Source organism: Taudactylus pleione, unplaced genomic scaffold, assembly GCF_031769625.1.
Source record: "Taudactylus pleione unplaced genomic scaffold, aTauple2 ptg000305l, whole genome shotgun sequence".
NCBI lineage: Eukaryota > Metazoa > Chordata > Amphibia > Anura > Myobatrachidae > Taudactylus > Taudactylus pleione.
In genome coordinates, this window is record NW_028284706.1 from 2,260,920 (window position 1) to 2,288,234 (window position 27,315).

The 27,315-nt window shown below is 51.4% G+C and overlaps 1 protein-coding gene across 2 annotated transcripts in view; it reads right to left on the reverse strand.

Annotated features, from left to right (window-relative positions):
- NUDC (nuclear distribution C, dynein complex regulator) overlaps positions 1-27,315 on the reverse strand; it is a 101,478-nt gene that overhangs the window by 18,679 nt on the left and 55,484 nt on the right. For both annotated transcript variants that reach the window (XM_088442073.1, XM_088442072.1), the window contains 2 exons: positions 8,572-8,655; positions 8,306-8,424 (listed from right to left, as the gene is read on the reverse strand). In XM_088442073.1, the coding sequence (XP_088298199.1) occupies positions 8,306-8,424; positions 8,572-8,655 (203 nt within the window). The remainder of the gene's footprint in view (positions 1-8,305; positions 8,425-8,571; positions 8,656-27,315) is intronic.

The following is a 27,315-nucleotide window of genomic DNA, read 5'->3' on the forward strand; positions in this document are numbered from 1 at the left end:
GGACGTCTGGTACTCCATGCCTGCTTTTGTGGCTTGGCCGATTCTTTGGGGCCAGCCTGTCGGGGAAAAGACTGGTTTGGACCTGCCCTGGGCCCTATAAGACCGAAAGGACGATGGTCCTGAACCAGAAGGAGCCGCGGCCGACATGCCGATTTGGCTGCCGCCAGCGTGGCCACAATCTTGTCCAGATCTGGACCGAAGAGAACTTCTCCGTTAAAGGGCAACGCCTCCAAACCCTTTTTGGAGTCAGCGTCCGCCTTCCAGGATCGCAACCACAAGGTGCAACGAGCAGCCACCGCTGCTGAAGAAATTCGAGACACCAGTGTACTAATGTCTAAGGCCGCCTCGTTGATATAAGTGGCTGAATCACGGAGATTACCAATCAACTCCGTTTGTTCGGCCGGACAGTCGGAATCAAAGGACGACTCCAATGAATCCGCCCAGCGCTCCATCGCTCTGGCAACCCAGCAAATGGCCATAGCTGGCCGCGCTGCCCCCCCCTGCAAGGGAATAAGCGGACTTCAGGCAGATCTCCACCTTGCGGTCCGTAGCATCCTTAAGGAAGGACATGGATGGCATCGGCAATGTGGCACTACGGACAAGACGTGTCACATGAGAATCCACCTGTGGAGGGGATTCCCACTTAGCAAAATAATTATCCGCGAACGGATAAGCCACTGCCAGGCGCCTCTGCGGCTGGTATCGCTTGCCAGGCTGTTTCCACGCCTCCTCTAAATGGTCCATTAACTGACCCGAAAGAGGAAAGACTATGGCGTCACCCTTCACATCCTTAAAAAAGGCATACTTGGATTTAGCAGCTGGGGGAACTTCGTCCTCAATCACCAAGGCTGTGCGGACTGCCCGAATAAGTCCAGGAATATATACCTTGGACCTAGCGTCAGCATCTTTAGTATGGAGAAGTTCCTGATCGTAAGGATCCAGAATCTCCCCATCATCAGACGTCCCTTCGTCATCCTCATAAGGAGCCGACAGAGACGCCACCGGCCGTTTATGTGGCCGCATCACAGTCTCCCCCTGCAACACATCCGACAAGTGCTGTACAGAACTTGTCAGGGAGTTAACCCACGCCGACTCCTGAGAAACCGGGAGAGGGGAAATAGGGAGACTGCGGGGTACCACCAATTGTCTTGGGAAACCCTGCATGGGTGACGACACCACTGGCTGCTGGGACAAACCCATCTGTGTAAACGTGGGCTGCGGAGCTAACTGGCCCAAAAAGGTTGTAAGCGCCTGAGCGAAACAAGCCCAGGGCGGCTCCTGTACCGGTGCTGTAACCGTAAGAGGCCGCGCCATTGACAAACACTTCCGGCAGAGGCCCTCCGCGCTACCCTCCCCCTCCGCTAAAGGTACTTTACACGTAGCACACTGTAGCCGGAGAGGAAAATCACTCTCAGACATGATGGTACTAAGTTTGTGACCCCTCTCACCAATTGTATTTTAAAGAGGTGAGAGACCACCCTGCAGCACCGCACCGCAAGGGCTTAGCAGAAAGAACAGGGACAGTAATAAAGCTGACAGTCAGAATAGAAGATACAGGCAGCAGCGCTAGCACAGTCACATACAATGCAAAGAAAATCAATTCCTGCACTAACCAGCGCTGATCACTCAACTACGCAGACACAGGATCTGGTAGGACACAGCGCTGCATACACAGACCTGACCACAGCGGAGGAGAGGTATGCGGGGGGACCCAGACCAAGAGGCTTCCTTCCAGGCTTCCAGCAGCGTTCACCATGCGTTCAGGAAGATGGCCGCCGAGGAGCAGAGAGGAGGCTGGCCTGGGGGAGGAGCGCTGCCACAGGGCCAGTCGGCAGAGTGCAGAGAGGGCTGTGTCAGCGGGGGAGGCGCTGGCTGTGAGACAGGGAAGGCGCGCTCCCCTGGCATGCATTCAACCCCTGGTGCGCCGCAGCGCTACCGCTCTGCTGCGGTCCGCTGTCCCAGGGGGGTAGTGGAAGCGCAGGTTCTTACCTGGCTCCACGCTGCAGCCAGTCCCCAGGGAGCCCCCTGCGTGGGGACTCTGGACCATGTAACAGCGGGGACCCACCGCGGGACCCCGCTGCTTACCTTGCTGTCCCCCTTGAATCCGGCCATGGTCCGGAACATCTGGGGTCACCGCTAGCTGTGACCCCAGATGCTCACCAGCATCCCCGGATCGGTACCGGCGTTCTGGTACCAGCGGGGGTGTAGGGAAGACAGCATGGACGTCAGGACTGACTGTCCATGCTGTACAACCAGATGTGCAGCCATAGCTGCATGCAGAAAAGCTTCAGGGGCTCTTCTTAGCCCCCACTCCAACAGGTGCACCAGACTCCGGCCGGGCACCAAACTAAACTGAGGTGCCTTGGCTCGGGGGCGGGGTATAGGAGGGGGACCCTAGTGCATCCTGGGAGGCTGAAAGCTTAACTCTATGGTGCCCGATGACTGACGTCACACCTATACCCAAGGTATCCTGTGGATACCCTATGGACCCTGAAGTAGAAATATATATATTTATTATGATTGTTAATTTATTGCCCAATCACTGTGGCCAGCAGTGATCGGGCACATGGGGACGGGGAGGCGGAGCTGAGGCCGGAAGAGAGTGGGCAGCAGCCGCGGCTACCAGAGCCGCCGCTACTGCTTTTTACTGAAGGGGGTGGAGATGGCTGCCCGATCACTGCTGGCCACAGTGATCGGGTCACAGCAGCAGCACTGCTGCTTCTATGTGAGGGGGGCTGCCGGCGGTGCCCGATCACTGTGGCCAGCAGAGATTGGGACACGCTGGAGAGGCAGCCATTCTTGCAGAGGGACCAGAAGGTCCCTCTGATGTAGGCGGCTGCGGGAAGATTAGCTTCCCACAGCCGCCTAGTGGGCATTTCTGACTGGTCGTATCAGATACGACCATGTCAGGGAAAGCCCAGCCTGGTGCGGTCGTATCTGATACGACCATGCCAGGCAAGTGGTTAATAAAGATACGTAAGGGACGTATCTTTATTAATGCACTGTTTTGCATTTTTATTTATACAAAGCACCGTGGTGGCGTTGTCCGACTGGACCTGCACAGGGTGACCCTGGAGAACCGGCTGTGCCAGCTGGAGAGCTCTGAACACCGCACGGAGTTCCAAAATGTGTATTGGAAGCTCCGCTACCGCCCGAGTCCACCTGCCCTGAAACAAGTGTGGACCCGTGACAGCTCCCCAGCCCCGGAGACTGGCGTCCGCTGTTAACAGGACCCAGTTCGCCACCCAGAACAGGCGACCCTTGTTGAGGTGGGTCGTCTGCAACCACCAGGTTAGAGACAGGCGAACCTCCGGAGTGAGCACCATCGTCTGGGACTTGCGACACTGAGGCAATCCATTCCATCTGGACAGGATCTTTTCCTCAGGTCACAAAGATCCGCTGCTGCCTGGAGTCCAATAAGGCCCCGAGGTGCAGGATCCTCTGAGACGGAGTGAGAGTGGACTACTGCCAGTTTATCAAACAGCCACGACGTTGCAGTACCGCAATCGTCAGATCCAGATGGTGTAAAAGAAGCTCTGGAGACCCCGCTATCAACAGGAGGTCGTCCAGATAAGGCAACAGTCGGACTCCCTGCGTCCGCAGGAGAGCCGCCATGACGTTGGTGAATATCCGTGGAGCAGTCACCAGGCCAAAAGGCAGCGCCCGGAACTGGAAATGTTCGTTGCAGATTGCAAATCTGAGGAACTGCTGATGGCGCAAAAGAATAGGGACATGCAGGTAAGCGTCCTGGATGTCCAATGACACCATGTAGTCCCCAGGTTCCAGTGCCAGAATAATGGACCGCAGGGTCTCCATCCGAAACAGAGGCACCCTCAAGGACTTGTTGAGGGCCTTTAGGTTTAGTATTGGACGGTAAGACCCATTGGGTTTCTGCAAAAAAAGATTGGAACAGAAAACCCAGGCCCCTCTGGGATATTGGAACATGCACTATAACTCCGGCCTGGAGCATAGTGTGCAAAACCTTCCGCAGTTCCGAGGCTATGCTCCGGTCTAGCGAAAGGCCTGTGGTAAAGAACCGGGATGGAGGCCTGTGCCGAAAGGAGAGGGCATACCCGTGAGAGACCACCTCCTGAACCCAAGTGTCTGTCGTAGTCCTCGACCAGCACTGGGCGAACTGAAGCAGGCGGCCCCCCCACTTTGGGATCCCCCAAAAAGGAGGCCCGGACCGTCAGGCCACAGGTTTGTCATCTGACCTAGGAGCCGGACGTCTGGTACTCCAGATCTGTTTCTTGGGCTTGGACAATTTCTTGGTCCCAGCCTGCCGTGGAAAGGACTGTGCTTTAGGCCTACCTTGCGCCCTGTGAGGACGGACCCACCAGCACTAGAAGGAATCGTAGCAGACGGAAGACATGCAGATTTTGCTGCTGCCGACGTAGCTACTATTTTGTCCAGATCTGGACCAAATAGTACCTCTCCATTGAAAGGCAGACCTTCTAATTCCTTTTTGGAATACGCGTCCTCTTTCCAAGAACGCAACTATAAGGTGCGACGAGCAGCCACGGCTGCAGAGGAGATCCTAGAGGTGAGCATACAAATATCTAAGGCCGCTTCATTAATGTGAGTGGCCGAGTGTCAGAGATTGCCCACCAACTTGGTCTGTTCAGCCGAACAGTCAGAATCCAAAGACTCCTCCAAATTATCCGCCCAGCGCTCCATAGCTCTGGCTACCCAACACACGGACATAGCCGGTCTGGATGCTCCCCCTGCAAGGGAATAAACGGATTTGAGGCAGATCTCCACCTTGCGGTCAGTGACATCCTTCAAGGATGACATCGAAGGCATAGGCAACGTGGCACTTTTGACTAGGCGTGTGACATGTGAATCTACTTGCGGAGGGGATTCCCACTTAGAAAAATAATTGTCCGCAAACGGATAAGCCACGGCTAAGCGCCTCTGGGGCTGAAACAGTTTACCTGGATTTTTCCACGCCTCCTCTAAATGATCCACTAATTGATCAGAAAGAGGGAACACCGTAGCCTCACCCCTAATATCCTTAAAAAAGGCATATTTGAAATTGGCCACCGAAGGATCAATATGCTCAATAACTAAAGCCGTGCGGACCGCACGAATAAGACCAGGGATATACACCCTGGACTTCGCGTCCGGCTCTTTGGTACGGAGAGGTTCTTGGTCAGATAGATCCAGAATCTCCCCATCATCTGAAGTCTCATCGTCATCTCCATAAGCAGCAGATAAAGACGTCACCTGCCTATTATGAGGCCGCAACACAGACTCCCCCCTGTAAAACATCGGACAAATACTGAACCGATGTAGTTAGAGTATTAACCCACGCAGGCTCCGGAGAAACCTGGGAAGGGACAGGAAGACTGTGGGGTACCATCAATTGTCTCGGGAACTCCCGCATGGGTGACGACACCACTGACCATTGGGACAAACCCGTCTGGGTAAATGCAGGTTGCGGGAGCTAGCTGGCCCACAAGGGTTATAAGCGCCTTAGCGAAACAAGCCCAGGGAGGTTCCTGTACCGGGACCATAATCGGCCGTTACAGTGCCAGGCACTGGGGCATAACCCCTCCGCGTTACCCTCCCCCTCTGCTATTGGTACCTTACATTTAGCACACATGAGCTGGAGAGGAAAATCAGTCTCAGACATGATGGTAAGTATGTGACACACACCTATACTTATTGGTATAGTGTGAATAACACCCTGCACCGCAAGGGCTTTGAGCAGAGCAAGATCAGGGACAGTAATATGGCTGACAGTAGAAAGTGAAAGTACAGACAGCAGGGCTAACAGATTAGTCACATACAATGCAGAAGAAACAAATCCCTGCACTATTAGTCTGAGTAGTTGATTCTCAACTACTCAGACCCTCAGGCTGCATACACTGACCTCTGACAAACGGAGGAGAGGTATGTTGGGGGACCCAGACCGCAATGCCACTGCTCACAGGCTTCCAGCAGCGTTCACCATGCTTTAAAGATGGCCACCGAGGAGCAGAGGATGAAGGAGGCCGGCCTGGGGGAGGAGCGCTGACATACTATGGCCAATCAGGTAGAGCAGAGAGACTGTGTGCAGCAGGGGAGGCGCCGGCTGAGAGACAGGGAAAGCGCGCTCCCCTGGCATGCATTTAATCCCTGGGACGCCGCAGCGCATGCCGCTCAGCAGCGACCCGCTGTCCCAGAGGGTAGTGGAAGCGCAGGTTGGACGCCTGGCTCCACGCTGCAGCCAGTCCCCAGGGAGCCCCCTGCCTGGGGACTCAGGACCATGTGACCAGCGGGGACCCACCGCGGGACCCCGCTGCTTACCTGCTATCCCCTTGGATCCGGCCATGGTCCAAAACATCTGGGGTCACCGCTAGCCGTAACCCCAGATGTCTACCAGCATCCCCGGATCAGTACCGGCGGGGTGTAGGGGAGACAGCATGGATGTCAGTACTGACTGTCCATGCTGTACTCCCAGATGTGCAGCCAGCGCTGCCTTTAAAACAGACTTCAGGGGCTCTTCATAGCCCCCCTCTGCACAGTGCCTCCGACTCTGAGCCAGGCACCGACGAAACTGAGATGCCTTGGCCCGGGGGCGGGGTATAGGAGAGGGACCCAGATGCATCCTGGGAGGCTGAAAACTTTAACTCTGTGGTGCCTGAAGACTGACATCATCACCTATACCCCAAGGTATCCTGTGGATACCCTATGGACCCTGCAGTTGAAATATGGATTTTGTATACGGACTGAATAGGTTTTATACTGCTTGGCTAGCGCGGCCTTTAATTCTTTGGTGTGTTTTACATAAGAGGGGGTTGGGTATCCCTTTGAGACTGCTGCAGGTGAATCAGTGGTTTTAAGTATTGGGCAGCAGCGCCGAGTATTAACGGTTTGTGATTTTTTTTATGTAGCTGCCATTGCCAGGATGCAGGCAAATTGTCTTTTCATGCTGAAGTCTTTCTGGATCTTGTTGGCATTTGGGGTTCACAGACTGTAAGGGATTCAGACACTTCTAGTCACTTGGCTCAGAAAGTATTGGTATACCATTCTGGTCAACCCTTTCTTTGATAAGCCAGTGTATCCCTCTTTACCCAGACCCCCTTTCTTATATCCCCACCTCCCACTTTCATCAAAATATAAAAAAGCTGCCTTTAATAGTGTGGCTCTTGAAGCATAACTCTTAATAAGGGCTTTAATGACTGTCCCTGCCTGAACCTACCTGGGTTTTGCAGACTTATTTTATTAAAATGCAGGGAGTGTGGTTTCCTACAAGTTTATTCACTTTCTACTTTGTGCTTATTCCTTCAGTGAGGTTTTGGGCTCCTTCAAGGAGCAGATTCCCACCTGCTCTGCTTATCCGGCCACATTTAGGTTTCATTAAAGGTATGTAACAGATTTCATTCAAAGTAGCGATTAGTTCCTACTCTATTGGCAAAAAGGTGTGCTTAGAAAGCAGTGGAATCACTAAAGCACTATATTCTAGATGAACTGACCGCATTCAAATGTCCGCTTCCAATACATCAATCCAATAGATCACAATACTCTAATAGAGGTTCCCAAACTCCACTATTGCAGTCCAGGTTTTACGAAAACCCATGCTTGAGTCCGGGTGGTTAAATCAAATTGACTGAGATACTAATTAAGTCACCTGTGCTCAAGCATAGATATCCTTAAACCTGGACTGTAATGGCGAAGTCTGGGAACCTCTGCTTTAGAGTATGAGCAGAATGCCAAAACAATAAGACTAAATGCATCTTCTATACTGTAAAACTTATTATTTTTACATGGTATGTGTATGTTTAATATTCTCTTTAATTCACACAAAATAAGATGAATATTAAATTAACTTCCAAAGAAGAGCTGTTCCACCTTAAAAGTGAAAAAATCCAGGTGTCTTATGACACTTCATTGGCATTACCCCAGAACAGAAATTAATCAATCATCTAGTCCACACCATTTAGCACGCAATACAGATGTGAGGGGTTTTCTTTCAATGTATAACCTATTCAAACTCTTTGTTTGATCCCCTTCCTGTTCAGCTCTTTTCCAAGTCTCCCATACTTAGTGCCCCACAGGGACAGAGTGGTCTTTTCAGCAGTGGCTTACATTCACCCCAAGGTGCTTTCTGGGTTCCATATTAACCTATCTATGCACACAGGAGCACAACTTCTCCACTGAGGTTTATGACAGTCATGCTTCTCAAAGTCAATTTTCACCAAGTTTAAAACAAGCAAGGATGCTCCATGCATAGGGCTTTGAAAGCCATAGATGGGGATACGCATTTTAAAATTTACATTTTATCTATATTTGCTTTAAGCTCATTTCAAATAATACTTACTTTTTCAAGATGTCCTGCTTTTTCTGTTCATCTGAAGTTGGAAGGCCCATTGATTTCTGTCTCTGATCATACATCATTTTTTCTACCATACTGCGAGTTTCTCCATCTAAATCAGAAAGCTAAAAGACAGTAGAACAGATGGTGAGCAAAGAGCTTTGATATAAACTGTCAGGGCACTGTACTATTTATATTAGACATATATGGCTTTCAGCCAAACCAAAAAAAAAAAATCAGCTCTGCAAGTTCCTACCCCTTGGTGGACATACCTTCGAGTTCTCAGGGTTAATTTTCTTGGTATTCATTTCTGGTTCTGTCTGTAGAACGCGACTCCACCATTCCATTGTGTTGATCTGCAAAGAGACTGCTCGTCAAAAAACTATCCCAACATAGTTATGACTGACATAAGCAAACAAAAACAAATTACATTTTCTGGGTTGTGCCATAAAGTAATACTGTGATTAAAATATATAATGTTCAAATGCCATGCTAATTTAAATGTAAATACAGTGCTAGACACTCCTTAATGGGAAATGACTTCAGGATCATACACAGACTCACAGTTTTCCTTCCACTACCAGATGTAAGGTGTGAATGAGTATGTAAAAACAAAAATTAGTTTAGAACAGATGGGCTTGATTTTATCCATCACTTGGATAAGGCTCTTTTGCTCTAGCATACACACTTTTTTTTACAAATATTACACCAGAGGGTGTCTGTCTTCACGCGCTTTCAAATCTGTTTTTATACTTTTGAACATAATCCATCATAATGGGGTCTATGTACTGTCACTGTACAGGCTGTGTTTAAAAAAAATGACAGGAGATGATTGGTTGGTACTTTATTCCTCTCCGAGGCATAGTACATAGACCCCTCTAAGTGCTAAAATTTCCTCAATCTAACGTATTCGGTATGATGCACCCGGCAGCGCCAGCCAGACATGGAAGGAAATCCCGATAGTCTAGAAGGTAAGTATAAACTAACCTAACTCTACCCCCTGACCCTCCTTTAGGGTGCCTAACCCTAACCTCCCCCCCCCCCGTGCCTAACCCTAATCCCCCCCCTCTAAGTGCCTAAACCTAACCCCCTCTTTCCCCGCCGCCTAAGTCCCCTGGGGGGGTGTCTAACCCTAACTCTCCCTCCCCCTAGCCTAACCCTAAACTCCCGGGGGGTGCCTAACCCTAACTTTCCCCCGGGAACCCTAAACCTAACCCTCCGCCCTCGCGGCTGTCTGTGCTCGGCATCCCTTCGATCGGGATGCCGGGCGCCGGTCTCCTGGCGTAGGTTAGTTAACCCTCGCCGGGATTCTGTAGTCTAAATGCTGGCGGTCGGCATTGTGACCGCCGGCATCAAACTTATACCAATCTAACATTAACAGCTAATTCATAACAGATTTTACTTTGCCATTATTTAACCTAAATAAAGCCAACCTGAAGAAGCCATGTGTATAAAGACGTACATCCCATTATTCAATATCTTGAAGAAGTACCTTCAGCAGCAATAAGTTTAAGGCATATACAGTGCATCCCGAAAACAGGTCACTTTTTCCACATTTTGTTATATTACAGTTTTATTCCAAAATGAAATAAAATTAATTTTTCTCCACAAAATTCTAGACACAATAATACCCCATAATGACAATGTGTAAAAAGTTTTGAGATTTTTGCAAATCTCAAAAATCTTTAAAAAAAAAAAAAACACTAAAGAAATCACATGTACATAAATATTCACCACCTTTGCCATGAAGCTCAAAATTGAGCTCAGGTGCATCCTGTTTCCACTGATCAAGTAAGCTGTAGGAACATCTCAAAGATGGAGTCCACCTGTGGCAAATTCAGTTGATTGGACATGATTTTGAAAAGGCACACCTGTCTAAATAAAGGTCCCACAATTGACAGTGCATGTCAGAGCACAAACCAAGCATGAAGTCACAGGATTGTCTCGAGACACAAATCTGGGGAAGGGCACAGAAAAAGATCTGCTGCTTTGAGCATAGTGGCCTCCATCATCCGTAAATGGAAGAAGTTTGGAACCACCAGGACTCTTCCTAGAGTTGGCCGGCCGTCTAAACTGAGCGATCAGGGGAGAAGGGCCCTAGTCAGGGAGGTGACCAAGAACCTGATGGTCACTCTGTCAAGAGCTACAGCATTCCTCTGTGGAGAGGAGAACCTTCCAGAAGGACAACCATCTCTTCAGCAATCCACCAATCAGGCCTGTATTGTAGAGTGGCCAGAAGGAAGCCACTTCTTAGTAAAAAGCACATGGCAGTCCGCCTGGAGTTTGCCAAAATGCACCTGAAGGACTCCCAGACCATGAGAAACAAAATTCACTGGTCTGGTGAGACAGATTGAACTCTTTGGTGTGAATGCCAGACGTTATGTTTGGAGGAAACCCGGCACCGCTCATCACCAGGCCAATACCATCCCTACAGTGAAGCATGGTGGTGGCAGCATCATTCTGTGGGGATGTTTTTCAGCGGCAAGAACTGGGAGACTAGTCAAGATAGAGGGAAAGATGAATGCAGAAATGTACAGAGACATCCAGGATGAAAACCTGCTCCAGAGCGCTCTTGACCTCAGACTGGGGCGATGGTTCATCTTTCAGCAGGACAACAACCCTAAGCACACAGCCAAGATATCAAAGGAGTGGCTTCAGTACAACTCTGTGAATGTCCTTGAGTGGCCCAGCCAGAGCCCAGACTTGAATTCAATTGAACATCTCTGGAGAGATCTGAAAATGGCTGTGCACCGACGTTTCCCATCCAACCTGATGGAGCTTGAGAGGTGCTGCAAAGAAGAATGGGCGAAACTGCCCAAAGATAGGTGTGCCAAGCTTGTGGCATCATATTCAAATATACTTGAGGCTGTAATTGCTGCCAAAGGTGCATCAACAAAGTATTGAGCAAAGGTTGTGAATACTTATGTACATGTGATTTCTTAGTTTTTTTTTTTTTAATTAAATTTGCAAAAATCTAAAAAAAAAACCCTTTAAAAACATTGTCATTATGGGGTATTGTGTGTAGAATTTTGAGGCGAAAAATGAATTTATTCCATTTTGGAATAAGGCTGTAACATAACAAAATGTGGAAAAAGTGACGCGCTGTGAATACTTTCCAGATGCACTGTATTAGTCATCATATTTTTGGAATTATGGCTGACTCCTCCTTAAGGCACTGCTATCTGCCATCAATGTCTGAAGGCATCTATCCATGCACAGTTTTATTCAAGTCCCACCACAGCCAGAATTTCAACAAGGTAGAGGTCTAGATAATGACTTGGTCACTATAAAATCCAACTCATATTCCTGAGAACATTGGCAACTGTATTCAGTGTTCTTCAATTGAAGATAATCTTTCACACTCTAAAAACGATGAACTTCACACGCTCTGGAAATTGCCTTATAATCCTTTCCTGACTAATGAGCAGTCATTGCGTCTCTGAAATGATTGCGTAGGTCTCATCTTAGTGGCATGGTGCCAACATAAACCTAAATGCTGCAGACTGAGCTGCCAAAGGCTCAGCTTTTATATAGAGCTGGTAAGCACATGTTGATAATTAACTCAGCATATGACAAAGTAGTTACTGAGATTGGAAAACAGCAAGGGTGTACTTTTTCCTTGGAATAAACAATGATTAAGTCAAATTAGTTTTTTGTTTGTCACAGTCTTAAAATATGAGTATTATTATTATTATTATAGCCTATGTAAAAACACAAATTTGAAAATAAGAGTTATGGTAGCCTCTGGTCTTCCTCCATATATACCCCGGCCACAGGAATTCAGTTCTGTAAACAAGCCTAAAGCTGGCCACACATCAGACCAACTTTCCTCCAACCAACCAACTGACCAACCATCCAACTTGTCTGTCCAACTAAAACGCTTCCCCACACATCTAACCAACTTTTCATCCAACCAGCCAACCTGCCAACTTTTTCATCAGAACAGCCAACTTCTGTCAAACTTGTGATGTCACAGAAGTAGGCGGGCAATGTCTACCTACTTTTGCATGTTTCTGCATCCCCACTGTCAGGATTTTGTCCGGATCCCAAACGCAGGTTGTGTGCTCGTGGTGAAGTGATTGCAGATGGGTGGGGTGATCGCGAAGGGAGGGGTGCGAACAGAGGAGACTGTGCTGTGTGGGGGCGTTGCGGACAGGGTTGACTGTGCTGCTGTTTGAGGGGTAGGGGGGTTGCAGACAGGGGAGGCTGTGCTGCTGTTTGGGGAGGGGGGATTTGCAGACAAGTGAAACTGTGCTGCATGGGAAAGAGGTTTGCAAGGAGGGGAGACTTAAAACTCCCTGGCTACTGGTATGTAGCAGATATTTGACACAGCAGGAGGTTGTGCTGTGCTGCCCCCAGCCAGGCCCTGTGACATATTGTACATCCAGCAGCTTGTGCCTGTCTCCTGCCTATATACATGGCACAGCACACAGACAGCTGCAATGTGGAGGTCTCATACCTGTGGCCAGTAATATCCTCCCTATTACAACGCCGGCAGTCAGTCCCCAGACCAGTAACAGCGCTATATGGGGCGGGGTCAGCAGCAGACAAAGCCTGTTCCTGACAGGGTCATCATGTGACAGTGGCTGAACGGCAATGATGGACTACCGCAGCCTGTCCCTGAGCTGTCCCTGTCCCTGAGCTCTTGTTGTACCGCCACTGCTGCCACCATGGATCGTGGACTGGCAGGGGCAGACTGATCCGGCACTGATTGACTGCCGCAACCTGCCCCTCCCCTCGATGTACCACTGCTGCTGCCGGCGCTAACGACGGGGCCCGCTGCTGCCGGCGCTGACGACGGGACCCGCTGCTGCCGGCGCTGACGACGGGTCCAAATGCTGCTAAAAAGGTGAGTATGACAAAGTGGGCGGACACTGCCAGGCAATGTCCGCCTACTTATCGTTCAGTTGGGGGGAACTTTCCCCCTACACTAGAACGATAGTTGGTGAAAATCAAACATGTTTGATTTTAACCAACTAGTTGGAACAACCGTTTATGGCGTTTTTCAGTGTGTGGGAGCAAACGGCTGTCTATCGTTTGCTCCCACACACTAGACGATTATCATTCCAACCAGCCAACTAGTTGGCTGGTTGGAACGATATCGTTCTGATGTGTGGGGGCCTTAAGGCAGGAGAAGGAAAGAGGAGAAGGAAGAACAATCGTACATCAGAAACTCTCAAAAAATGAGGGAATCTGTGCCCGAAAGAAAAATGACCCAATGAAGCGAGGTGCGTCAGGGTAGGTGCCCTGTGGACCCCATGGACTTCGAAGAAGAAGAAAAAAAAAAAAAAAAAAAAAAAAAAAGAGTCATCAATAGTAAGTCTACCATAACTCTTATTTTCTTCTTCAGGGTCCACAGGGATCCACAGGGATACCATGGGTGTGTCCTAAAGCAGTTCCCCTAAGAGTGGGTGACGCTCCTGAGCAGAAAGGAAACCTCATCGCCCAAAAGGAAGGATCCTGAGAGGCAAAAATATCAAAAGCGTAGAACCTAAGTCTGGACATAAGACCACTTGGTTGCCTTGTGCAAAATGTTCAACATAGGCACCACAATGAAACGCCCACGATGGTTCCACAGACTGAGTAGAATATGCTGTCACCGTGTTTGGGACAGGGAGATCAGCCTTAGTGTAAACCTGGGACATAGTCATACGTAACTATCGAGCCAGAGATGGTTTGTTGGATGGCCAACCTCGATTGTGAAAACCACAGAACACAAATAGAGAGTCTGATTTACTAACAGAGTTTGTACGCTCCACGTAGATACGAAGAGCACGAACCATATCCAAGAAGATTTCACTCAGACTGTGTGCAGAAGAGCTAGCGAGGAGAAAAAAATACATATCTTCGCTGTCAACCTCTTCCAATCTACAGACTCCAGAGATTCCAATGGGGGAGCTTGTAGCCCCTTGAGAACCAAAGACAAATCCCATGGTGCTACAAAAAAGGTGGCTGAACCCCCTGAAAAAATAATTCTAACATCCGGCAAAGAAGCAATTATCTTCTGGAACCAGACTGACAGCGCAGAAACCTGCACTCCCAGGGTGGCTAGGCAGAGACCAAAGTCTAACCCAACCTAGAAAAAATAAAGTACCCAGGAAAACCTAAAACCTCGGCGCAGAGGTTCCCAAACGCTGTCCTCAAGGCTTCCCAACATTTCAGGTTTTAGAGATAACCATGTGTGCTCAGCCATGGATAATTCAAATTGACTGATTTACTAATTAAGTCACATGTGCCCAACCAAGCATCTCTCTAAAACCTGAACTGTTGGGGAGCCTTGAGGACCACATTTGGGAACCTCTGCCTTAGGGTCATACTTTTTCTGGGAACACCCAACAGAATGCCAAACTAACAGATGCGGGTAGAGGAAGGCTTTCGTGTCCTATGCATCATTTAAATCACAGAGCTGGAGAAACCTTTGGCTTTTAAGATGGAAGCCTTAAGAGCCACTCCGTCAAGGACAGGAGAGGCAAGTCCGAATGCAAGCAGGGACCCTACACTAACATATCCGGCCATAGAGGAAATGGACTATGGATAGATTTCGTATGTCGGTGAACCAATGACATCTAGGCCAAACAGGAGACACTAGTATTACCGTCCTGCCTTCCTGCTTGAATTTCCTGAGTATCCTTGAGAGGAGGGAAATCTGAGGAAAGACACGCCAGCTTGAAGTCCCATCTTACTGCCAGTGTGTCCCTGAAGGCGGCTGAGGGGTCTTTGGACCTGGCTCCGTACCGGCAGTCCTTGTGGTTGTGACGCGATTCCATGAGGTCTATGAGGAGTATTCAATATGGGAGCGAGAAGTCCGTGCTGGACTTTTAAACTGAGTTATTTTTAAAATGTCATTCCCAGGGGTGCAGGCTATTTTTTTTTAAGCCTGCACCCCTAAACCCCAATTCTGCACTTTTTTTTCGCCACCTATTCAGTGGTAAAAAGTTATCCCCGTTTTTTTTCAAAGACTTTTCGAACCTGCGAAAAGTCTTTGAAATTGAATACGTGGATAATTGAAATTGGCGAAAATGACGTCATCAGCGATAATTTATCACCGATTCCGAAATTTTTGCTCCAAATTGAATACCCCTGTATGTCTGGATGGTCCACCAGGAGTTGAAAAGCCCCCAGGAGAACCCACTCTCAGACGTGTATGTCCTGATGACTTAGGAAGTCTGCTTCCCAATTGAGGACTCCCTGGATGAATATTGCAGAGAGATAGCCAGAAGATGACGTTCTGTCCAAACCAGAACGTTTGTCACTTCCTTCATGGCTGCATGATTTTGCGTGCCTCCCTGAGCCTGGGTTAGGCTACTGTGGTCGCATTGTCGGACTGGACCTGGACGAGCGCGAGAGAGCGATGTCGAAGGTGGATGCCTGGATACCCTTTGATTGCGGAGCAATTTGCGTACTCGCAATGACAGGCCACAGTCTTGTCCTCTGGCAGAAACACCCTTTATGCCCGAGAATCCAGAGCACCCTCAGATGTACCATCCGCTGTATTGGAGACATACAAGATTTCTTCCAACCAATTATCTAGCCATGCTTCTGTAAGCAGGCAATGTCAGTTGGAGATGGTGTTGTAGAATCGCTGGAGACTGTCATTATCAGAAGACCTGCCCAGGTATGGCCATATTTTGATTCCCTGAAGCCTGAAATAGGCAGTCATCACTGCCATTATTTTGGAGAAGACCCGCAAGGTCGTCGAAAACCCAAAGTGAGATGGCTTAATCAGCACATGGAAGTACGCACCCTGAATGTCCAGAGAAGCCAAAAAAATAAAAAATTCCTCATGTTCCATTGATCATAGAATTTCCATACGGAACTTGGGTACACGTATAACCCTGTTGAGGGTTTTCAGATTTAGAATAGGGCGTTGAGACCCATTCAGTTTCTGAACCAAAAATAAATTGGAATAATAATCTTTCCCTTTTGAACCACAGGAACCGGGATTATCACCCCTGCCTGCAATGGCCTCCTGATAGACTCCTATGGAGGAGTTGGTGCGAAAAAACAAGAGATATGGTAAGAACTTACCTTTGTTATCTCTGTTTCTACGAAGTCCATAGGGTCCACAGGGTGACCTTGGGGTATAGCTGGATCCTCGGGCACCACGGAGTTAAAGCTTTTAGCTGCTCCCAGGATGCACTTGGGTCCAACCTCCCCTATACGCCGCCCCCGAGCCACAGGCACCTCAGTTGGTAAGCAGCCTAGGCCGGAGGAGGAGACGAAACAGAGAGAAGGAAGACTGGAACACACAAGAACCATACTCACAGAAATGGGAGACGGAAAACCGGTGACCAGTCACAGAGCCCATATGAAGCCAGGTGCGTCAGGGCGGGTGCCCTGTGGACCCTATGGACTTCGTAGAAACAGAGATAACAAAGGTAAGTTCTTACCATATCTCTTGTTTTCTACTTCAGGGTCCATAGGGGTCCACAGGGTGACCTTGGGGATGTCCCAAAGCAGTCCAACTAAGGGCGGGGACGCTCCTGTGCTGATAGGAGAACCCGGCGCCCAAAGGATGCATCCTGAGAGGCAAAGGTGTCAAACGCATAGAACCTCAAAAAGGTCTGAATGGAAGACCAGGTGGCCGCCTTACAGAGCTGAACAGCAGAGGCGCCACGGCTAGCAGCCCAAGAAGGGCCCACGGACCGAGTGGAATGAGCCTTAACAGAGGCTGGAACAGGTAAACCCTCCTGCATATAAGCCTCAATAATAACAGAACGAAGCCAACGGGCTAGAGTCTGTTTGTTGGCAGGCCAACCCCTCTTGTGAAAACCAAAGAGGATAAACAAAGAATCCGACTTCCTCACAGAACTAGTCCGGTCCACATAAACCTGGAGTGCCCTTACAACGTCTAAGGAAGTCTCCCCAGCCGGAAGATCAGGTGACTGAAAGGCTGGTACAACAATTTCCTGATTAATGTGGAACCTGGAAACCACCTTAGGCAGGAAATCAGGACGAGTGCGAAGCACCGCTCTGTCCTGATGAAAAATCAGAAAAGGGGGACGACAAGAAAGCGCCCCCAAATCTGAAACCCTCCTGGCAGAAGCAATTGCCAAGAGGAAAAGAGTTTTAAAAGTTAGCCACTTGAGCTCCACTGACTCCAAGGGCTCAAAAGGAGGACCCTGTAAGGCCCTAAGAACCACCGCCAAATCCCACGGGGCCACAGGTGGCACAAAGGGAGGCTGGATTCTCAAAACACCCTGGAAAAAGGTGTGTACGTCCGGCATAGCAGCGATCCTGCGCTGGAACCACACCGACAGACCAGACACGTGTACCTTCAGTGAAGAAAGACGTAATCCTAAGTCCAAACCGGACTGAAGGAAAGCCAGAATACGCGAAACTCGGAACACCTGGGGATCATAGTTTCTGGCCTCGCACCACTGAAAGTAAGTGTGCCACACTCTGTGATAGATCCTCGCGGAAGCAGGCTTGCGCGCCCTCAGCATGGTGGTAATAACGGAGCTAGAAAAGCCCCGAGACCTCAGGACGGCTGTCTCAAGAGCCACGCCGTCAAAGATAGTCGACCCAGATCCGGGTGAAGACAGGGCCCCTGAGACAACAGGTCCCGCCGTTGAGGTAGGAGGTACGGAGCGTCGATGGACAGGCTCCGCAGATCGGAGTACCACGGCCTTCTGGGCCACCAGGATCAGTGTGCCTCCGTCCTGTTTGAACTTGCGCAGGACCCGAGGCAGCAGAGATATCGGAGGGAACAAGTAAGCCAGTTGAAACAGCCATTTCACCGACAGCGCGTCTATCAGACTTGCGCCTGCGTCCCTTGTCCTTGACCCGTACACAGGCAGCTTGTGATTGTAACGGGACGCCATCAGGTCCAGCTCTGGCAGCCCCCACTTGTCCACGAGTAGTTGGAATACCTCTGGATGAAGCGACCATTCCCCGGGATGCACATCGTAACGGCTGAGGAAGTCTGCCTCCCAATTGAGGACTCCTGGGATGAAAACTGCCGAGAGAGCTGGAAGATAGCGCTCCGCCCAAGCCAGGACGCGGGACACCTCCGACATCGCAGCTCGACTGCGAGTCCCTCCCTGGTGATTGATGTACGCCACCGTGGTGGCGTTGTCTGACTGCACCTGAACGGCCCTTCCGTGAAGAGCGGTGCCGGACGACTGCAGGGCTCTGTATACTGCCCGCAGTTCCAGGATGTTGATGGGAAGAATCGCTTCCTCCGCCGACCAACGACCCTGAAGTGACAAGGAGCCTGTCACCGCCCCCCAACCCTGGAGACTGGCATCTGTCGTGAGCAGAACCCATTCCGGGATCCAAAAGGGGCGCCCCTCCAGGAGATGCGCTGTCTGCAGTCACCAGGCTAGGGACAGACGCACCTCCGAGGACAACACCAGCATCTGAGAGCGGATCCTGTGTGGCAATCCGTTCCATTCTGAAAGAATCAGCCCCTGCAGGGGCCTGGAATGGAACTGGGCAAACTCCACCATGTCGAATGCCGACACCATGGACCCCAAAATTCTCATCGCTGAGTGCACCGACACTCTGCCACTGCTCAGACAACTGTGAATCTGCAGCTGTAAGGAGGAGACCTTCTCTGGAGTCAGAAAAATCCGTTGCTGACGAGAGTCCAGCAGGGCCCCCAAATGAACCATCCGTTGTGATGGGATGAGGGAGGATTTCTTCCAGTTGATCAACCAGCCGTGCGCCTGTAGACAAGCGACCGTCAGGTGGAGATGCTGGATCAGTACCTCCGGGGAGCTTGCCAGCAAGAGGAGGTCGTCTAGATACGGTAGCAACCGTATCCCCTGGCTCCGAAGGTGAGCCGCCATGACCGCCATCACCTTGGTAAATACCCTTGGTGCCGTGGAGAGACCAAAGGGTAGAGCCCTGAATTGGTAGTGGTTGTGGAGAATAGCAAACCGCAGAAACCGTTGGTGCGATGTTGCTATAGGCACATGGAGGTAGACGTCCTGGATATCCAGGGAGACCATATAATCCCCCGGTTCCATCGCCAGTATGATGGAACGCAAAGTTTCCATCCTGAATTTGGGGACCCTGAGAAACCTGTTCAGGGACTTCAAATTGAGGATGGGGCGATGAGAGCCATTGGGTTTCTGCACCAGAAACAGCGTAGAGTAATACCCCATCCCACGTTGAGACTGTGGTACGGGTATAATGACCCCCGCCGTCAGCAAGGCCTCTATGGCTTCCTGAACCTGCAAGGCCTTGGTTTTGTCCTGAGGACTTGTGCAAAAAAACTGGCAAGGCGGCCTGTGCCGAAAAGACAGGGCGTACCCCTGGGAGACCACTTCTCGCACCCAGGCATCCGTGGTGGTATTGTGCCAGCACTGGGTGAATTGAAGAAGTCGGCCTCCCACTCTGGGGTCCCCCAGAGGGAGGCCCGTCCCATCACGCAGAAGGCTTATCTTCTGGCTTGGAAGAAGGGCGCCTAGCACTCCAGGCTTGCTTCTTTGGCTTTGAGGCGGTCTTGGGTGCGGACTGCCTCGGGAAGGACTGACCCTTTGCCTTGCCCTGAACCCGAAAGGAACGAAACGCCGAGCTCCGGACCTTAGCAGGTGTAGTAGCTGAAGGGAGGAAGGCTGACTTGGATTTTGCCAGGGTATCTACTATTTTGTCCAGGTCCGGACCAAATAGTAATTCCCCATTAAAAGGTAAGGCCTCCAAGCCTTTCTTTGAATCCGCGTCTGCTCTCCAAGACCGCAAACACAAGGATCTACGAGCAGACACTGCTGCCGCCGAAACCCTAGAGGTCAACAGGCTAGCATCCAAAGATGCTTCTCCAATGTAGGAGGCGGCATCTCTCATCTGTCCTAACAACGCCCTCTGGACGTCCGGAGATTCATCCGTAAACGTGTCCTCCAAGGCGTTGGCCCACCCCTCAATGGCCTTGGCCACCCAGGAGATGGCCATGGACGGCCGGGCTACAGCCCCTGAGAGAGAATAAATAGACTTTAGACAAGTCTCCACCTTCCTGTCCGTAGGATCCTTCAGCGAGGATATAGACGGCAATGGCAAAGTAGCACTCCTGATGAGGCGTGTTACATGGGAATCGACTGCAGGCGGAGTTTCCCATTTCTTACAATGCGCTTCCGGGAATGGATAAGTGGACGCCAAGCGTTTCTGTGGCAGGAAACGCTTACTGGGCGTCTGCCAGGCCACCGCCATGTGATCAGTCAACTGATCAGACAAGGGGAACGCTGTAGAAGTAACCTTAGCTTTTTTAAAACTAGGATACCTTGACTTGGGAGCGGGTGCCTCATCCTCAATCAGAAGAATAGCCCGCACCGCCTTAACCAGAGCCCGCACATTGATGGAAGACTTAGTGTCTACCTCCTGGACTGAGGCATCTGAGGCCGAGTCATCCTGTACCTCACCATCATCCGAGAACCCCTCAGAATCCGAAAGATGCGCAGCCTGTGCCATGACTGAGCGTTTAGACGCCCTGGAGGGCACGTCACTGCGCAACATCGACTGAAAAGCCGAAGATGCTGCCGCCAAATCTTGGACAGTGTGGGAAAGCGCATCCACCCAGGGTGGAGGAGCTGTCACAGGAGCCTGAAACGGCACCACAGCCGGCTGTGCCACAGGGGTGGACTGAATATACATTGGTAACCCCGCATAGGGACCAACAGGCTGAGACCCCGGGGGAGTCTGCAATAATTGTGGGACACCCGGGGAATGGGGGATGGCAGGCTGGGGCAACGCCCCAGTAGGGGCGGCAGTCGGGACCGACAGACGGTCCGCGATGGACACCAGCACCTGGGAAAACATCGCCCATGGTGGCTCCTGCGAAATGGGAGGTTTAGACGTACCAGGGACCGCCTGGCACCGTCCGCACAGGCCGTCCTGTGACAAATCCTCCCTATCCACTCCTGCAGAACAGCGCCTGCAGGAGAACAATGCTGGAGCCCCGGAGTGCTCAATCTCCTCCTCAGACATGACTTAGGAAGAAAACGTGCGCACTCACCAGTGTGCTGAACAACAGCCCACAATATGGCACCGTGTAGCACACAACTGTATGTGACGGACCTCACAAATACGTGATCTATATAGGTGAGGTCAGTAGAAACACCCTTCCCCCGCACACCTGTAGGGCTTGTAGGAGAAGGAAAGGGATAGGTACAGGCTGACAGTAAGTAGAAAAAAGACACAGACAGGCAGCACTAGCAAAAGTCACATACCATGCAGGAAGATATACTCACTGCACCTTTCCACTACAATCAACCTCCCAGATTCAGTGTCTGGGAGGGCTATAGTGCTGTGTACACTGTCCTTGTCGGGGGAGAGGTACACAGGGGGACCGGTCCGCGTGCTCCCTGAGAGTATCCACGCTGCCAGTAAGAAAATGGCCGCTGGAGACCTCAGAGGAGGAGTGGCCCGAGTATCTGCAGCTCAGCGACGCCAGACTCCGTGCTGAAAGGCGCGCTGAGCTGAGGGGAGGAGCCGCTGACAGGGAAGGCTTCCTCCCCTGGCTAGCATATTTAACCCCCAAGGTTGCGGCATCCCGCTTGCCGCTTAATTACCCTGGTGGTCTAGTGGGGTATGCCTCCGATGGAGGGGGGGCCCGCCGCCACCGCTAGCGCCCCCGGTCTGTCCCCTAGACCGGGGGCATGGGACTGCATATGAAAGGCATTACCCGCGCACCGCCGCTAATCAGCGGTGCGCGGCTTACCTGATCTCCCCGGCGTCTTTCGGCAGCAGTCCCGGGGGAAGCCAGAGTCCGGCTAGTACAGACTCTGGCTTCCCCCGCCGCGATCCCCAGTTCAGTGCTGGCGTCGCGGCGCCAGCAGGGAGAAGGAGCGGCAGCGTGGGCGTCTGTACAGACAGCCCATCGCTGCCGCTCTGGAGAAAAAGAAAAAACTGTAGTCAAAAAAATAAATAAATTTAACTAAGTTAAAAAAAGCTTTAGGGGGCTGCTCCTGCAGACCACCCCCGCAGGGTGACCCGACTCCGGCCGGGCACCATCTAAAACTGAGGTGCCTGTGGCTCGGGGGCAGGGTATAGGGGAGGTTGGACCCAAGTGCATCCTGGGAGCAGCTAAAAGCTTTAACTCCGTGGTGCCCGAGGATCCAGCTATACCCCAAGGTCACCCTGTGGACCCCTATGGACCCTGAAGTAGAAAATACTGGGGAGGATGTCTCAGAAAAGTGAGCGCACACAACCGAAAAACCACTTCTCAGACCCAGGCGTCTGTTATTTGATGCCAGTAGTCCGCAAATTGAAGTCTGCCTCCCATCCTGGGCTCACCCAGGAGGAGGCCCGTGCCTTCAGGCAGATGGTTTGTCGTCCGGCCGACCAGGACCTCTTAGCTTGCTTGATGGTCTTGCGAAGACTTCCTAGACTTTGATGTAGCTGTTGACGGCAGCCCTGCAGAATTTGAAGCTGCCAGAGTAGCCAGTCCAAAAAGGCTCTACGAGCCACAACCGAGGTTGACTATGCTTTAGAAGCTAGGAGCTGAGCATCTATTGCAGCTTCTCCCAAATTGGGGCTGATTCCCGTATGTGGGAGAGTATCCTCCAATTCCCCCATCCATTCTTCAATAGTCTTGGACACCCAAGCTCCAGCCATAGCTGGTCGAGTAACAGCTCTATATGACAAAAACAAGAGACATGGTAAGAACTTACCTTTGTTATCTCTGTTTCTACGAAGTCCATAGGGTCCACAGGGTTGACCTTGGGGATATAGCTGGATCAGGATCCATGGGCACCACACAGTTAAGCTTTTAGCTCCCAGGATGCACTTGGGTCCTCCTCTATACCCCACCCCCGAGCCACAGGCACCTCAGTTGGTAAGCAGCCTAGGCCGGAGGAGAATATGGAACAGAGAGAAGGAAGACTGGAACACACAAGAAACCATACTCACAGAAATGGGAGACGGAAAACCGGTGACCAGCCACACAGCCCATTTGAAGCCAGGTGAGTCAGGGCGGGCGCCCTGTGGACCCTATGGACTTCGTAGAAACAGAGATAACAAAGGTAAGTTCTTACCATATCTCTTGTTTTCTACTTCAGGGTCCATAGGGGGTCCACAGGGTTGACCTTGGGGATGTCCCAAAGCAGTTCAACTAAGGGCGGGGACGCTCCTGTGCTGAAAGGAGCACCCGGCGCCCAAAGGATGCATCCTGAGAGGCGAAGGTGTCAAACGCATAGAACCTCAAAAACGTTTGAATTGAAGACCAAGTGGCCGCCTTACACAGCTGAACAGCAGAAGCGCCACGTCTAGCAGCCCAAGAGGGACCCACAGAACGAGTGGAATGAGCCTTAACAGAGGCTGGCACAGGTAAACCCTCCTGTGCATAAGCCTCACAAATAACGGAACGAAGCCAACGGGCTAACGTTTGTTTGGTTTTCACAAGAGGGGTTGGCCTGCCAACAAAGAGGATAAACAAGGAATCAGACTTCCTAACCGAAGCCGTCCGGTCTACATAAATTCTAAGCGCCCGGACCACATCTAAGGAAGTCTCACCAGCTGAAAGATAAGGGGACTGAAAAGCTGGCACAACAAGTTCCTGATTAATGTGGAACTTCGAGACCACTTTGGGCAAAAACTCAGGACGAGTGGAGCACCGCTCTGTCCTGGTGAAAAATCAGGAAAGGAGGGCGACAGGAAAGCGCCCCCAATTCAGACACCCTCCTGGCTGAAGCAATTGCCAGGAGAAAAAGTCTTTAATGTCAGCCACTTGAGCTCCACCGACTCAAGAGGCTCAAACGGAGGACCCTGCAGGACCCGTAGCACCACTGCCAAGTCCTAAGGAGCCACAGGAGGCACAAAGGGAGGCTGGATCCTGAGAACACCTTGGAAAAAGGTGTGAACGTCTGGCAGTATTGCAATCCGCCATTGAAACCACACGGACAAGGCGGACACATGAACCTTCAGAGATGCAAGGCGTAAGCCGAGGTCCAATCCTGACTGAAGAAATTCCAAGATCCTAGAAACTCGGAACACCTGAGGATCATAATGTCTAGACTCACACCACTGAAAGTAAGTGTGCATGGTACCAATAACCGAACTGGAGAAGCCCCGAGACCTCAAGACGGCTGTCTCAAGAGCCACGCCGTCAAAGACAGCCGACCCAGATCCGGGTAAAGGCAGGGCCCCTGAGACAACAGTTCCCGACGCTGAGGAAGAAGATACGGCGAGTCGATGGAGAGGCTCCTGAGATCGGAGTACCAAGGCCGTCTGGGCCACGCCGGAGCCACCAGCACGAGCGTGCCGCCGTCCTGCTTTAATTTCCGCAGAACCCGAGGAAGTAGGGATATCGGAGGAAACAGATACACCAGGTGAAAAGACCATTTCACCGACAGCGCGTCCACCAGACTTGCACCTGCGTCTCTTGTCCTTGACCCGTAAACGGGCAACTTGTGATTGTGACGGGAGGCCATCAAGTCCAGCTCCGGCAGTCCCCATCTGTCCACGAGTAGCTGAAACACCTCTGGGTGAAGCGACCATTCCCCGGGATGCACGTCGTGACGGCTGAGGAAGTCCGCTTCCCAATTGAGGACTCCGGGGATGAAGACCGCCGAGATCGCTGGAATGTGACCTTCTGCCCAAGTCAGGATGCGAGACACCTCCGACATCGCTGCCCGACTGCGAGTTCCGCCTTGGTGGTTGATATACGCCACCGTGGTGGCGTTGTCGGACTGCACCTGAACCGCCCTTCCGTGAAGAGCGGGGCCGGACGACTGCAGGGCCCTGTATACTGCCCGCAGTTCCAGGATGTTGATGGGAAGAAGTGCTTCTTCCGCAGACCAACGACCCTGGAGAGACAATGAGCCGGTCACTGCCCCCCAACCCCGGAGACTGGCATCCGTCGTGAGCAGGACCCAAAAGGGGCGCCCCTCGACCAGATGAGCTGTCTGAAGCCACCAAGCCAAAGATTTCCGAACGTCCGGAGACAACACCAGCACCTGAGAGCGGATCCGGTGAGGTAACCCGTTCCATTCCGATAGAATCAGCCCCTGCAGGGGCCGGGAATGGAACTGGGCAAATTCCACCATGTCGAATGTCGACACCATGGACCCCAGAACTCTCATAGCCGAATGGACCGACAGGCGGCAACTGCTCAGGCAACTGCGTATCCGCAGCTGTAGGGAGGCGACCTTCTCTGGAGTCAGGAAGATCCTTTGCTGATGCGAATCCAGCAGGGCTCCCAAATGAACCATCCGCTGTGATGGAATCAGGGAGGACTTTTTCCAATTTATCAACCACCCGTGTGCTTGCAGGCAAGCGATCGTCAGGTGGAGATGTTGAAGCAGTACCTCCGGGGAGCTCGCCAGCAACAGGAGGTCGTCCAGATACGGCAGCAGCCGTACATTCTGGTTCCGAAGATGTGCGGCCATGACCGCCATAATCTTCGTGAACACCCTCGGTGCCGTGGAGAGACCAAAGGGTAGCGCCCGGAACTGATAGTGGTGTTGAAGGATAGCGAACCTCAGATACCGCTGGTGCGAAGATGCTATCGGAACATGGAGGTAGGCGTCCTGGATATCCAGGGACACCATGTAATCTCCCGGTTCCATCGCCAGAATGATGGAACGTAACGTTTCCATCCTGAACTTGGGAACTCTGAGGAATTTGTTCAGAGACTTCAAGTTGAGGATAGGGCGATGAGAACCATTGGGTTTCCGCACCAGAAACAGAGACGAATAATACCCCGTCCCTCGTTGTGATTGAGGAACGGGAACAATGACCCCCGCTTTCAGCAAGGACTCTAGCCTCCTGAACCTGTAACGCCTTGGTCTTGTCCTGAGAAGGACTCGTGCAGAAAAACTGGTGGGGTGGTCTGTGCCGAAAAGACAGAGCGTACCCCTGGGAGACCACTTCTCGAACCCAGGCATCCGTGGTGGTATTGTGCCAGCACTGGGCAAATAGAAGTCGGCCTCCCACTCTAAGGTCCCCCAGAGGGAGGCCCGTCCCATCAGGCCGCAGGTTTATCTTCCTGCTTGGAAGAAGGGCGCCGAGCACTCCAGGCTTGCTTCTTGGGTTTAGAGGCAGTCTTACTCGCAGACTGTCTCGGGAAGGACTGACCTTTCGCCTTACCCTGAACCCGAAAGGAACGAAAAGCCGAACTCCGAACCTTAGCAGGCAGTGCCGCCGAAGGGAGGAATGCCGACTTGGATTTAGCCAGGGTATCTACTATTTTGTCCAAGTCCGGACCAAAAAGTAATTCCCCATTGAAAGGTAAGGCCTCCAGACCATTCTTTGAATCAGAGTCCGCTCTCCAGGACCGCAACCATAAGGATCGGCGGGCAGACACCGCTGCAGCCGATACCCGCGAGGTCAGCAGACTAGCATCTAAAGAAGCTTCTCCAATGTAAGAAGCAGCGTCCCTCATTTGTCCCAACAACGCCCGCTGGACATCCGGAGCGTCGTCCGGGAAGGTATCTTCCAATGCATTGGCCCACCCCTCAATGGCCTTGGCCACCCAGGAAATGGCCATGGACGGTCGGGCCACCGCCCCGGAGAGGGAGTAAATAGACTTTAAGCAAGTCTCAACTTTCCTGTCCGTGGGATCATTCAGCGAGGATATCGACGGTAATGGTAAGGTTAAACGGGTGACATGGGAATCCACCGCCGGTGGAGTTTCCCATTTTTTACAATGTGCCTCAGGGAAGGGATAATTAGAAGCCAACCGCTTCTGAGGAAGGAATCTCTTACTGGGCGCCTGCCAAGCTACCGCCATATGATCCGTCAACTGATCCGACAGGGGAAACACCGCAGAAGCCACCTTAGTTTTTTTGAAACTAGGAAACTTCGACTTAGGAATTGGTGTCTCATCCTCTATTAGAAGAATAGCTCGCACCGCCCTAACTAGTGCTCGCACATTAATGGACGACTTGGTATCCATTTCCTGGACCGAGGCGTCCGAGTCAGTGTCATCAGGGACCTCCCCATCATCTGAGGAACCCTCTGAGTCCGATACCTGAGCAGCCCGTGTCATGAGTGGGCGTTTTGAAATCCTAGAAGGCATGTCAGTCTGCAACATTGACTGAAAAGCCGAGGAAGCGGCCGCCAAATTTTGCACGGAGTTG